The sequence below is a fragment of the Magnolia sinica genome, chromosome 12, assembly GCF_029962835.1.
Source record: "Magnolia sinica isolate HGM2019 chromosome 12, MsV1, whole genome shotgun sequence".
NCBI lineage: Eukaryota > Viridiplantae > Streptophyta > Magnoliopsida > Magnoliales > Magnoliaceae > Magnolia > Magnolia sinica.
Window position 1 is genome coordinate 10,741,181 of NC_080584.1, and position 14,644 is coordinate 10,755,824.

General features: G+C 39.8%; 1 protein-coding gene across 8 annotated transcripts in view; it reads left to right on the plus strand.

Moving 5' to 3' along the window:
- The first annotated feature begins 931 nt into the window (after positions 1–931).
- Positions 932–14,644, plus strand: part of LOC131220908 (probable LRR receptor-like serine/threonine-protein kinase At1g56130) — a 50,694-nt gene continuing 36,981 nt past the window's right edge. For 4 of the 8 annotated variants that reach the window (XM_058215823.1, XM_058215824.1, XM_058215827.1 and 1 more), the window contains exons 1-6: positions 932–1,117; positions 5,076–5,259; positions 7,934–8,005; positions 9,652–9,723; positions 10,079–10,150; positions 12,063–12,134. In XM_058215823.1, coding sequence (XP_058071806.1) covers positions 964–1,117; positions 5,076–5,259; positions 7,934–8,005; positions 9,652–9,723; positions 10,079–10,150; positions 12,063–12,134 — 626 coding nt within the window. In that variant the 5' untranslated portion in view covers positions 932–963. The remainder of the gene's footprint in view (positions 1,118–5,075; positions 5,260–7,933; positions 8,006–9,651; positions 9,724–10,078; positions 10,151–12,062; positions 12,135–14,644) is intronic. The other 4 variants (XM_058215828.1, XM_058215825.1, XM_058215830.1 and 1 more) reach the window with 4 other exon arrangements.

Sequence of the window (14,644 nt, forward strand, 5' to 3'; positions counted from 1 at the left end):
TTTCTGTGGGTCATAAAAGATTTGGATGAAGCTCCTATTTATGTTTTCCCTTTATTCGGGTCCATGTGACCTAATAAACAGCTTGGATGCCAAATAAACATAACAGTGGGGCCTATAAAGTTTCTAATGGTTCACGTTAAATCACCACTGTTTCCTGTGGTGTGGTTCACCTGAGATTAATATATGTCTAATATTTGGACCCATGACTTAAAATGATATTTTAAAATGGATGAATGGCATGGATAGTATACATGCATCATGGTTTAACCCACAGAGCACTGACCACCAGAGACGTCCGCACTAGCAGGGTCACCATGCAATCCGCCTTCCACAAAAAAGTGTCCACCAATCAGCGGCTAAGATTATATAACGTATATGATCACGGGATCGTGATTTAATTACAATGGTTTCCATGATTTACTCGGTTTGATTTGAGTTATTATAGACCACGTGTATAATTTCTGAGTGTCTACGTATCGAGTGTCATACGCTGACGGAGTATCATAGAATTCTTCGTAAAATAACGTTCCTGGTGTCGTCTCAATAATCTAGAATCCTATATTAGTTATGTACCATTTAAAAAGGTGGCGATTCGTAATCCTCACACGTGTCAATGATTTAGAGATATCTAGACCTTACAAATTGTAGGTCCCATTGTAGAACGTAAAATATATCTAAAACTTCACTAATCAAGTAATCATAGCCTTCCAAATGGTGCTTGGTTTAAATTTGTAGTGACAAAATTATAAATATATTCTCAGTATAATTTTTTGGTTGTACTCTGTGAAAAGTTGGGCCAACGATTTAGACGGTATAGATCGCCATAAGACCATGGCACGTGTACGTTTGAAGAGTCACCTCCATTTTTTAAATGGTGTAGAACTCACATAGGAGTGATGCCGACCTTTAGTTTCCTCCAGTGATGATAGCTCCCTCTCCTACTTCACATCTCTGCCGATTCAAATGCTCGAGAGAGAGAGAGAGAGAGAGGGAGAGGCAAAGATGAAAAGATTCATTTCAGTTTTCGCCCTTGGTTTTTATTGTATTTACGTTTTCTGCCATTTTGAGATGTCCCAAGCTCAAGCTCAAGCTCCAGCAAGAACAGACCCATCTGAAGGTATGCCTTTCTTACCCCCTCTTCTTTAATTCTACTCTTTCAAACTGTGATTTCCAATTCGCTAGACGTGCTATCGTGGCACACGTGTGCATGATCCAATCCATTCATCAGATGGGTACCAGTATTTTGATGCCTTGATTCAAGACTAAGGTCTGTCCAATTTATGGCTGAGAATGAAAAAACTTGTCTTGGCCCACCTGATGAATGGACCAGGTTTGTTTTTGGGTAAGAACATCGACAATGATTGGAATTGTCTGATGGGTGGCTTGGATAGTGTCCTGGTTGCTTCAGGAAACTTACAGACTCTAATTGATTGATCTGGACTGTCCATTAGCTCGAACACAAATTCCATGGACTGCCATGCAAAACTCGTACCGATCCGACAATTTTGACCATCTAATCTTTAGGATGATCTATCTCGTTTGTATAGAATACGTTCAATCCACAATTTGTTCCATCTGTCTCTGGGCCAAGCATGGATTGATTAGAATTCACTTAAGCAATCCTAACCATTTCATCCATGGATTCAAGAACAGATTGTTATAAAAAAGAAGGCTTAATTAAGGTTGGATAGGATCATCCCATTAGTGAGATTTTTAGTTGGTAGCCAATGAAATGTGTTATTGACTTGATGGATGGTTAGGATTGATCGGTCAGGCATTCAAGTGTCTGATGCCAGAGTAGTGTAACTTTAGTGCTCCGAGAACAGTGGATCATTTTTCCTGCTACAGGCCATTTAACCCTTAATTAAAGTGGTCACGGCAGGCATGCCAAACCACATTATGCTTGTCTAATATCCATATGTCATGGGCAACAATTTTGGGAGATTTTCCAGCCATTTCGTACAAGAAGACTTCATATCTTATGAATATTGCATTCCTTCTGAAATTAGGATGGAAATTGCTCACTAATGACACATTTTTATGTGTTACATCTATACTATATATAATGCTAGCAACTTTTGGACATTTTTGCTATGCAATTAGTTTCATAGGGTGGAAAACATTGAATATTCAAAGGAGATATGCGAAGAAATTTGAACAAAGTTAGGGTATTTTGTGAATGAAAAAATATGGCTGTTGTTTGAAGTTAGAATATTTTCAAAAAGTATGAGAAGAAATTTTGAATGAAGTCGAGAGTATTTTGAAGCAAAGGGTCTGTGAGGCCTACTGTGATGAATTGATGATTGTGTGAAATGTGTACCATAAATATGTTGCGTCGGCTCATGTTAGGACTTCAGGCAAAAAATGAGGCAGATCTAAAGCTCAAATAGCCCATACTACATGAAAAAATGGAGATGGGTTGATGAGTGCCCTTCTCTCTTTCTCCCTTTGTGTGTAGCTTGCACCTTCAATACTAATTTTCCATTTTTTCTCTCCCTTTCGGATTTCTCCCAACTTTTCTTTTTGCCATCCTCTTTTTACATGCATTGCACATGCTACTTCCTATCTTTTTTTAATGGCAACAAAAACTTTGTTGGAAAAAAGCCAAAAACTTGAAATGAGGAAGAAAATGATGATATGAAATCATCCCAATTCAGCCTCAATTACAGAGAATCAAAGCTCTAAAAGAAAACCCGGAATTTCTTCCCAGTTGCATCCCTTGTAGTGAAGGTTTCTGAAAGCCCAAAATATCATTCTCCCTTTTGCCCTTTGGAAAACCATTTCAGCCCCTTCCGACTTCTTGTTAAAAATCCTAATGTTCTGTTCTCTCCATAGGGAAACTCATATGCCCCATAGGAAGAAAGCCATGCACCATAAGGCTTTCATCGTTTTCGCTTGAATTCTCCACAACCTTGGTTGAGAAACTCCCTCAATAAACCTGAGTTACATTGATGAATAGCAGATATATTGAAGTAAGAAAGTGGCTTGATATCTATATCGCATCCATCTTTTTTCCTATTTGGTTCCATTTCTCTGTAAAATACACAAATTTATTGAATCTTGCATGCATTGGATGGACCTTAGTTGATGGTGAGTCAATCAATCTCTGACTGACAGATGGCCCACCTATACATCACTTATCATAATCCCACACGTAGGAACCATAACCATCAACAAGAGGCCTTCAAATTCCAATCCCTATAGAATCCGCCAACGACAATGTTGATGGAAACACTCTTCTTTGCCCACTGGAAATTTCCTAGCCTATCAAAAGAATTTTCTTTTTGCGGATTGTCTTGCATGGATGGGCTGTCACGAAAGACAGACTTATCGCAAATCTCTTACCACATAACCTGATCCGTGTTCCATGTGACTTGGAAGCTGAAAATCATAAGCATCTTTTATATTGCCATGATTTCACTCAAAGAAATTGTTATTTCTTAGCTTCTCTGTCCCAAACTTGGTTGAAGGATTCTTCTAGTAGGTGCTACTCACACTTCAATCGTGCTTCAAACTCCCACTCCCACTTGCTACTTAATTCTACTTGTTTAGATTCTAAAACAGACACTTCCCTGATCCCAAATCTGAATTTTTTCTGGTTTGCTTCCCATTTTGTGCTACTATAGTTCCAAATACAATTAGTAGGCCTTGAAAACCTTCAATCCTTCTTTCTCCAATGGCATATTTCTTACTTAGCTTGAGGCCACTCTAATGCTACATGGAAAGTTTTACCTTCCACTCTATGGAATATGTGGTTAGACCGTTAGAGGGAAACAACTGTATATTTATATTTTGAAATCAAACCTTTGACCATGAGACAGTCCTTTTAAAAGGAGAATGCTGCATATCTGAATTCTGTTCTTGATTTAACTAGAAGAAATCCTATTTGGAGCATATTTACTTGTCTATCATGTCTAGTCAAATGGGAATTCCCGATGGCCCTGATTCTTTGAACTCAAACTTTGATGGGTTTGTATGTTACTGATGGAGGAGCTGTGGTATCATCAGTTTTCAATTATGTTGCTCAGAAGGAAAGTTTATTGCTTGTTTTAGTACGGGATTGTAGAGAAAAAAATGCTGTAGTGGATATTCTGGCTAAATCTACTACTTTGGGCTAATTGAATGGATTGATGAATTCCCACCTTTTTTACTGTTATGTTAATGGAGATTTTCTGATTTGGGGGTGGGCTGGTGGGGTGGGGAGTAGTGGCCCTTCCATATGCATGGCATAGTTGTACATCAATCCAGACTGTCCAAATTGACAACTCAATCATGGTTGGGTTATAGCCCAAAAATCACACTGAGATGACGATAGTAACCATCTGATTTTGCCCTTGGAATTTGGACAATTCACTAATTTACTTTTAACCACCCATTTGATGGGCATCAACTGGATGGTTAGGATTGCTTGGTTTGTGTGATTTTAGAGATATGCTCCATCTACAGTGTGCCCACAATTTGGATGCCTTGGATACCAGTACATGAATGCCATGAGTGAGGAGGATGAGTCTTCAACAAATCATAAGAACCTAGGCCCAAAAATGATAGAGGAAACAGAAGATTCTTGACTTGAGGGTATGCACAGGATACTCGGTTTTTATTTTGGATCAGTAGGCCTAGGTCTATCAATTGCTGGTAATGTGATGGGTGGCTACGAAGGCTCAGCCCATTTCGGGCCGTGCTTGGGCTTAACTTACACAAGGGGGGCCTAAGCGTAATATGCCACATGGATTATGTTCACAATGAGGTTTACTAGATCTACATGCATATGGGAACCTTGCTTGTCCACCCTCAGGCAGAAGTGCCAATATGAAACATGTGCGAGATCTAAGCCTTCCATCATGTGGGTTGCACTATTAGATCTCCGGTCCTAAAAGTCAGGCCATGTGACACCTCAGGTGGTTCATAGCACAAAAAACAAATGGATGGCCAAATAAAATAGTTATACTGTTATTCTGTTACTTTGTACATTTTGGCCCACCTGATGAGTGAAATGGCCTGATTCTTGAGGCATAAAATCTAATCTTGTTTCTGTTTAGTCACTTACGCTAATAAATATTTGTGTTGGATGGCAGTGAGGGCGCTGAACTCCATATTTCAGAGATTTGGTATTTCTTCTGATCCCGCTTGGAATATTACTGGTGATCCATGCACTGGAAGCGCCATCGACGCTACAAAAGTAGACAGCACCAACATCAATCCGGCCATTAAGTGCGACTGTACATTCGATAACGGGACCACATGCCACTTGAGGGAATTGTATGTGCACTCTCATTCGCTCAATTTTCCATATCATGACATTTGATGGTCAGTGTGGATTAGGTGCTTTTAGTTTTCATGACTGAGTGGGCCACACTGCATCTATGCTTTGAGACAACGGTTGGGCCATACTACTGGGTGTGCCGCATTTGATTTTGATGTCGAATCTGTAGTTCTAAAACTTGTTGATTTGACAAGATTTCAAGAGTCTCATAGGAACTCACTTTTCGGTCTCAAATTGACAAGTCCTTTTGAGTTGGCTTGCTGGTTTGGTCAGCTTGACATGTCTCATGGTGACTCAAGCTGAATCACTCGAAGTGGGTTTCGAAGCTGCTAATGAAGCAAATACCTGTAATCACCGTACTGCTGACTGTGGATTTTCTTAGTTTGGCTATTTTATATTCCTTATTTATTCAATACTTATTTTTTAAATTTAATTAATTTTATTATTAAATATGAAGTCGAGTTAGATGAAGAGTCAAATGAGTATCATTTCGAGTTGAATTATTGAGCTTTTGAACTCTGGTTGAATGTGGAACATTATCCTTCTTTTCTGAACCTTTTTTTTTTTTTTTTCCTTTTTCCTTTTTTGCCTATATAATGAGCACATGTGACTGATTTTAGGTGAAGGAACATTGCAGTGAGGCCCTGGTTGATGAACAGTGCAGATCTTGTACATATGGCATGTGTGAGGTGGATGACGGGGCACCTATCCTGTATATATTTTTTTATTTTTTTTCGAGAAATTATGGAAATTTTATTGGGAAGGTGCCAACAGATGACAAAGAGTACAAGAAACAAAAAACAACCAGCCAACCCAAAACAACAATGAAACAACAAGCCCCTATAGCCCATGATACATTAACCTCACTCCTGGACAAATCCCCAAGATCTCCCTACAACCCACTCAGCATTATGAATGACATTACGGAAACATCTTCCATTTGTTTCCTTCCAAATTGCCCAAAGACCCACTAGCAGGCACAGCCACCTCAGACCTTTCAAATCCTTTCCCAGTGAAACTCCATGCCAAGCCATTAACATATCTCCTTTAGAACGCGGCATAACCCAACGTACATTGAATCTGGAAAGGGCACCAAACCACACTTTGGACGCAAACAGGCGATGGATTAGGCACCTATCCTGTTACTGACTACCAAGCCCAAACACGCAACTGGCAAAAAGCCCCCAACACCCTTGCTTAGATGGCTCCTTAGTTTTTGGAACCAATCACAGCTATCACTTCACACATGGCACTTGTGTACAAGAGCTGGATCGTTCACTTTCAGGCCTCTACATCGATGGTCCATAACTTAAGACATTGAATGCAGATCCTACATCATTTATTTATGACTTTCTATTTTCTGTCCTCAAAGGTACTGCTACTATGTACTTGGGAGGCAAATTTACTTCAATCCAAACCATCCAAATAATGGACCACACTTCAGATGTAGGTCCATAATCAGATTGAATGGATTATTCTAATCTCTTAGTTATCGGCATTCTTTTCTTGAAATTGGACCATTGACTATTTTCCATTCTAATCATCCATTTGGTGGCCTCCTTATTGGACAGTTATGATCATCAGTTCAGTGTGCTGTTGGGTTATGACTCATGTACAGTGGTTTTAGTTTTGCATTTCTTCGATTGATGTTCAGATATGCCATGTCACATTTTTTTTTTGTGTGTGCTTGATTATCAACTAGGCTACATGTTGTCATGTGTACAGCTGTTGTGAACATGGTATGGATCATCAAACTCTGCCAGCTTATCAAATTATCAAAATGGTACTTGACTGTTCCAACTGATTTCATGAAGATTAAGTCAAAGGTGCACATTTAGCGCCATGTGCATATACGGGTACTCCCCAATGTGTTGAATTTCATGCATGTGGGGCCCATCCTTTCATGATCTAAACCGTTTTGTATAATGGGGCAGCAAATGGATGGGGAAATGAATTGGACTCTCCCAAAATTTGAAGTTTCTAACCCTTTTATATTGTGACCAACAAATACATGGTTGGAGATCCATGGCCCTTCATCAGGTGTCTCACTGCTAGCATTCCTGAACGCAAAAATAAGGTCAGTGCATTCATCAGGTTGGGACATGATGTGTGTTGAATATAGGCCGTTGGTCATGACTTTTCTATTCTTACATCTTCTCTTATAAGCGTCTCACATAATAGGATCACTCTGGACATGTTCATGGTGGTCTCCCACTAATTGATGGTCTGGATCTAACGAACTTGTGCTCCGCCGATCGCCTCCCAAATCTCTCCTCACCATTATTGCACGGTGAACATGCATCAAACACTATACCTTGTTGAAATCATCAGCTCCACTATGGATGGAGTATAGGCACAAAGTCATATTGATTGGATGATACTAAGCTCTGTTTAATTGGCATCATCTATTGATTTTGAACCTTGACTATCTTTCACTTTAGCCTTTCATTTTAAGATCGTTCATTTGATTTGCTTTCTGGGTAATATCATATCTAAAGTGACACCTGCTATTTGGGCTGTTTGGATTGAACAAATATGTTTGTGACATGTACAGTGGTTGGCTGCATCCGTTGGTTCATCAATCATCAAACTCTGCCAGAGTATAATGTTTTTATATTCTTTGGATTGATTTCTTTCCTTTTTTTTTTCCTGCAATTTTTAATTTTCCAGGAAAATATATGAGTTGAACGTAAATGGGCAGATTCCTGAAGACTTATTGAATCTGACTTTCGTCTTTAATCTGTACGTATGGTTTCTCTACATTCTTGATTTGCAGTTTCCATCTTGAAATCTAACATCAGGCACATGGCACATTGATCTAGCAGCACTTATGTTGGACATGCAACATTGATCTAGCAGCACTTACGTTGGACATGCAATAATTGATCAGTGATCAGGACACTCACTAGGTGGTTTCCACTGTAGTTGGATCACTGTCTTTGAGGCGTGCGGATTGGATGGTCCTACCTGCTTGAATGATGGACCTTTTATCTATTCACTCTGATCATTCTAGATATTCTTTTTTTACTTTACATTTTCTGATCCATTGATTGTATGGTTAAGATTTTCCGATCAGTTCGATTTGTCTACCATGGTCCATTACACTGTAGGACTTGTCCAATTAACTGCCATTATCATGGTCTATTGTGCCAGACACAATTTTTTTTTTTTTTTGGTGGTTTCTCACATTGATAATCTCAGAGGATGGAGGCTCATTCAACTGTTGCATATTGCTGGGCCCGTCATGGATGGGCTACGGCACAAAATTTGTACTGGCTAAGTGATTCTAACCGTTGGAACAATGCACTTTTCCCCTGCAGAATGTAAACCGTGGGCTGTTGTTGTTTTATAACCATTCATTTACTGGCCATGAACTGACAGGATTTGTCTGTTGATGCATCTTGCACTATGCCCATCCATGGTGGGACCCATCGGATGAAATGGTTTTGGCAGCATTTGGTGGTGATTAAGGTGGGCCCCTTATTGGGGCAGTGGGGTCTATGAGCTGTACCATTTAGTAAGTGGTGCAGCACTACAATGAGAATGCGAAGTGCACAGCCACCGATGCACTTTCCAAGGTACTCATCCTCACGTGTTTTAATCTGCAGCATGTGTAAGGAATGAGCCATCAAGATGGACCCTATTGTGTAGATGCATGGGACAAAATCAAGATGGTCTACTCATCTAATTTACTGATGTGGTCATCCGGCAGCCCACATAATGAGCAATAGGCCTCTTTTGGGCCAGGTTATCTGCATGGTGGGGCCAGTCCAATTAGTGGCTTTAGTCTGTCACATGTGTGCAATGTTGGCACATGTGAGCACATGCAGCTGGAAAGCACTTTTGCCAGTGCACTTAGCAGGTCTCCTCCTATAACTCAGAAGGTCTGCCAAGGTATTGAGCAATCCAGACCGAGCACTTGATAGGCCACCTCACAGCTGGGACAGGCCTAAGAAATCATAGTCCTCGGGTGTTTCTAAGCATTCTATGAATCTATCTAATCATTTTTTTTTTTGGAGCCGTTGCTCAAAGATTTTCTCAACCGTCCAAAATTAGTGATTGATTGGATGGTAATGACTAATGAGTTTCCAATTGGTGCATTGTTTGGCTATAGCTCATCCCAAAGGTGGCCCGCATTTGGATGGTTAGATTCATCACCATATCAACCGATCCAATCACACTTTAGAAAAAATGGACAACCATCCAAACATTTCTAAATCCACGTGCTGGCTTGGATTGGACTGATTTTTTGGTGTCCCATATTCATGATGGGGCTACCCTTCTAGATGGGTCGAATGCTGTATATACACGACAGTGCACCCCACAGCAGCTAGTACCACAAAATTCTCATCTACAGCTAGTTACTAAAGCATCATCTTCTTTTTCAGGAATATGGCCCGGAATTACTTAACAGGTCCATTGCCTGCATTCATTGGCAACTTAACTACCTTGCGATACTTGTAAGTCACTTTGTTCTTGAAGTATTAAAAGGATAAGTTCTGACCTACAACTCAATTCCCCCCCTCTCTCGTCCCTAAGGCTGATATACATAGGAATATGGCATGCCACCATACAGTGGGTTTTAAGTGAACATTCCTTGATTATTAAAAGCTTATTACCAATGTTTCATTATTACCAATATGGCGATTAAAGAATCTCAACACGATCTACTATCTCAAGATCCTTTCAAGTGTGGGCCAGCGAATCATAGCCTATACATCAATTAGAGTTAGTTTATGCACTTGATTATGTGTTTATATTCATCTTCATTCTCTATGCTGCTAACATTTTTTTCTTTCTTCTTAATCTTATCAGGAGCTTTGGTCTTAATAAATTATCTGGGACCATCCCAAAAGAACTTGGAAACCTTCGAAGTCTGATGTCACTGTAAGATATCCTTTGGTCTCATAGTAGTTATTTTATCACATGAAAATGGTCTAAAACTACATGATGCATGGATTGGCTACTACTGTTACAAGGAATGCTATAATGCAGCTCACTGTACAGACATGGCAAATGTATGTGATGGTGGGGACTGTTATTGATCTTGCCGGCCACCATATGCATGGGTTAATAGGCCAAACATCATAGTGATTAGATGCCTCTGACCATCTGGATGTTGTTAGTTGAACTAGGGGATGGGTCACGTGCAATGCACGTGGAGAGATTAAGGAAGACAGAAGAGGAAAGAGAGATGGAGAGAGGCTGAGACTACATGCAGGTGTGCAAACACAGAGTGAGAAGGATAGAAGGGTTCAATACTAGGCGACCCATCCCAACTCTTTTCTGAATTTGTGGCCCACTCAAGCTGTTTGATCTCCATTTCTTTTTTGGATGACTCCCTAAAATGAGCCGGTGCAACAGATGTACAGAGTAGATGTCACAAATTCATTACAATGGGCCCTGCAAAGTCTTTGTCACATGGCTCATTAAAAAGGACACAAATACCCAGGGGTTGAAGGGCTACACAGATGAAAAAACCAAAAAGTTGTCCCTTTCCACGACTAATTATAGGGGTAAAATTGGCCAAATGCTTCTCCTGTTATATATAGTATATATGTGGACCTTTGCTCAACTGTTCCTTTTGTCGATATTCAATAGATGCAACCACTACCCCATCCCTTGGCTTTGGTATATGGCCTATTGATGTGGTGGCCCGCTACATCAATAATCCTAATCACCCCACTTGCTTACCATGTACCATGAGGAGGTTGCTGCGGAGACTTTATATGATGCATTTCGCATAATAGCATTTCTCAGATGTCATTCTTATTGTCGTTGTGGAATCATAAGATGTGACCCAATGGATTTGCAAGGTTTATGCATGATTATGATTCTAACAAGTGGGGCTGATGGTTTGGTAATTCAACCATTGGTCTGTTGCATTCCACTGTGGATGGACCATGCTTAAAAGATCTCCTAGATTGGAAGACCTTAGCCACCAGTCTTGGAACTTTCTGCATTTTGAATGTGGACTGTTGCAGCATTTCACTTCTTAACAGTCACTTTGTATGCCAACAATTGAATGGCTGTGATTCCCCTGTAGAGGAGATTCTTGGCTCATGGTCTATCCATGGCAGGACCCAACAGACCAGGGGTCTAGATTATTGAACCATGGGCCCTGCTTTCCAGAAATGCAAACCCACCGTAATACTATGCAAAGCCTTGGGTTGTGGAATACAATGCACAATTCTCTTTTAAAATGGATCTTTGATCCATATGATTATACAACAACCAATAGGATCATTTTATAAGGTTATAAATATGCCCTTGAATTCCGTTTGTTTTTGTTCTTTCACATTTCCAATTACCTTTTGAAGCTTGTGTGATTGACCCATACCACTCATCTACTATGTGGTACATGTGTCTGAAAATTCAATATTTCTTTACTTTCAGATAAGCTTTACAGGGACAGTATAACTCGGTATGGCATTGCCTAAATGGATGTTTATTTGATAGATCATTCCTAAAACCTCCTATCAGTGACTTCTATATGTTCATTGGGTGCTTTGCTGCAGAATCTTTCTAACCAAGTGATGCTCCCGCTCCTAATTGCGCTTCGTAGTCATGCTCTTGCTTCCTAACTGCTTATACTTGCTAACATTTTGATACATATGCTTCTCCATTCTTGCAACCAAATTTGTCGCTGCTATGCTTCATGCTCCATATTTTTGTAATTGGGTGTTAGATGCACATGTCAGCAATCTCCAACATTTTACATGTTCCTAATGTTGAGTTGTATCTTCTTTCCATTTACAAGTATACCGATCTGTTTTTTTATTTTTTTCCATGCGTTCAGGGGTTTGGATAGTAATGACTTCACTGGTTCTCTCCCCCCTGAGCTAGGGAATTTGGTCAGACTTGAACAGCTGTAAGTTCATATTTATTTTTCTAATTCCTTTCACCATGTGTGCATTTGGATGCTCTATTGTAAATCAATTCAGTAAAGTGGAAATGACCAAGGAAGGGGCGGCACCATTTTTATTCATAAGACCAAACCCTAATCATGTTTCCATGTGTTTCAAGTTGGATTTGAAATGATTGTAATGGTTTGGTGATTTGGAGAGACTAGTCCCTCATTATGAGTGGGCATGGCTAGCCCCATGTTGGTCATTTCCTCTATGTCGGCTTGGTTATCAAAATTCATCTCTATTGAGCATGCAAATGCGTGTTTCATCCTCTCAAACAAATGCCATAAAATCTGTTGCAGATTTCGGTTTTCAAATCAATGAATACATATATTTGGTGATATTATTTATATAAATTCTCTTTTAGAGTTCGTTTGGTATGGCATTCTTCTTGTAAAGGATATGTGGGGAGGAGTACTTGTCTTCTTCTTCTCAATTCTCAATGATGAGACTGCAAGAGCAGACTTTCTTTTTCGTAGAAACTTTCTCAAGTGGACATTGTGTAGATTCAGCGGAGTTTATGTAGGCAACAGGTAGCCACACAAAAATATGCTATTCTAAGATGCTGTATCCAAAACAAGGTTACATGGATTGCATGTCTCTCCTGTACGTGGTACATGAACGGGTATGCAATATGCTACTTCCTCCAACATGTGGTACACAGTTAGGCCGTATGGGTTGCTCCAATGTGTATATTAAGATTTAAGGGGCTGTTTGGTAGAAGCAAACGTTCAGCAGCCCCTGTCTGGGACTAACAACTTGCCCAAGGTTTTTCTAATTTTTTTCTTTTCTTTTTTGTACCAAAATCAAGAAAAGTGAGAACTTGGTCTCAATTTTTACTTTTGGAGAGCCTTTTTTGGTCCTAAAAAACCTGTGTTGCTTCTCTCTATTATGTTATGTGCCAAACTATTTGGTGGTGGTACACATGTACCACACGTGCCAATGTGTCATAACTGCCACCGTCCATCTTCAAGTGCCACAAATGTGATACAACCAACCTTCAAGTGCTTTTCATGTGCTGTATGTGCGAGACGTACCATTTCATGCATGCGATGAATATGCCATTTATGTGTGCTACCATACATCGTCAAGTGTATCACAATTGCCACCGTATATCCTCAAGCATCACCAAATGACCATTTTGGATATCCTGGGTCAATAGTTCATGAGAGTGAAGAGATTGAGAGGGATGATGTTGGCCATAGAATTCAAGCGGGGCAGAAGAAATGGGAATGTGCCTCTGGTTTTGTAAGTGATCATCGTGTACCACTGAAACTGACAAGGAAATTATATAGGATGGCTATAACACCAGCCGGCTTTATGGGACAGATTGTTGGGCAGTTAAGGAATAATGTCTCCATAGGATGAGTGCAGGTGACATGAGGATACTGAGATGGATGATTGATTAGACAAGGATGGAATTAGAAATGAATGCACTAGAGGGAATTCAGGAGTAGCATCAATAGGTAACAAAATGAGGGAAAGTAGCATCCATAGTGTTATATTATATGTGTGCTATCGCCTAAATCAAAGTATAAACCTCAACATTTTGTATATAAATCAACATTACAAATTAGTCTACAAAAAGAGTATATAACCAGAATTTTGGGCTTGTAGAAGTAGTGATTTAGATAGCAAATGACCTATAATCCTGATCACATGAATTGGAATGGAAAGGTAGGCATTTTGGTGGTTAGGTACATTAATCTAAAGTGCCCCACTGTACCCATACATGTATTGGTATTTACATACCCATACCATATTGAGAATCATGATGAAAGGGAGGAAATATAAAACGTTTAACCGAGCAATTGTTTGGCCGAACAAATTGTACATGCGCCTTTGGCAGTCTAAACCACTCATGTGGTGGGTCCATTAGACATAAGACACATCACTAATGTCTTTGCTTTATGATCCTAACCATCTGATTTGATCCCCAAAAAATGTGGACGGTTGGTTATAATTGTCCGCTTGTGCACCCGCAATTCTGAGGCTAGGATCATTTGAGAGGGGAGGTGTTTTGGCATGGCATATTCCATGATAAGGATCAGTTGATAATTGTTTGAGTTTGAGTAAGCCAAAGGCGGGACCCATATATACCACTTCTTGGTAGACTATTTGTTGTTTCCTATGATCAATTGATTTTTTCTAATGCCAAAGAGCCTTAATGAAAAGGGTGTTAGGGACTTGACATCTCTACTCATTTTATGAAATTCTAGAAATCTTTGTGAAATGATATCTACACCCACTATCTACTCACTCTTTCTACATTAGGTGACACAATATTTGTTGATAAGTGGTAACTATTGACAATCTAGAGGGTGTTAATTATTGACAACCTTCAGAAAAGGTCATTGGTGCTTCCAAACATTTGCGTGATGTGCATGAATGATGCGGAATCAATTAATCATCTCTTCATCCATTGCCCGTTCGCTCAAAAGGTGTGGGATATGTTCCTGGCCCTTTTCAAAGT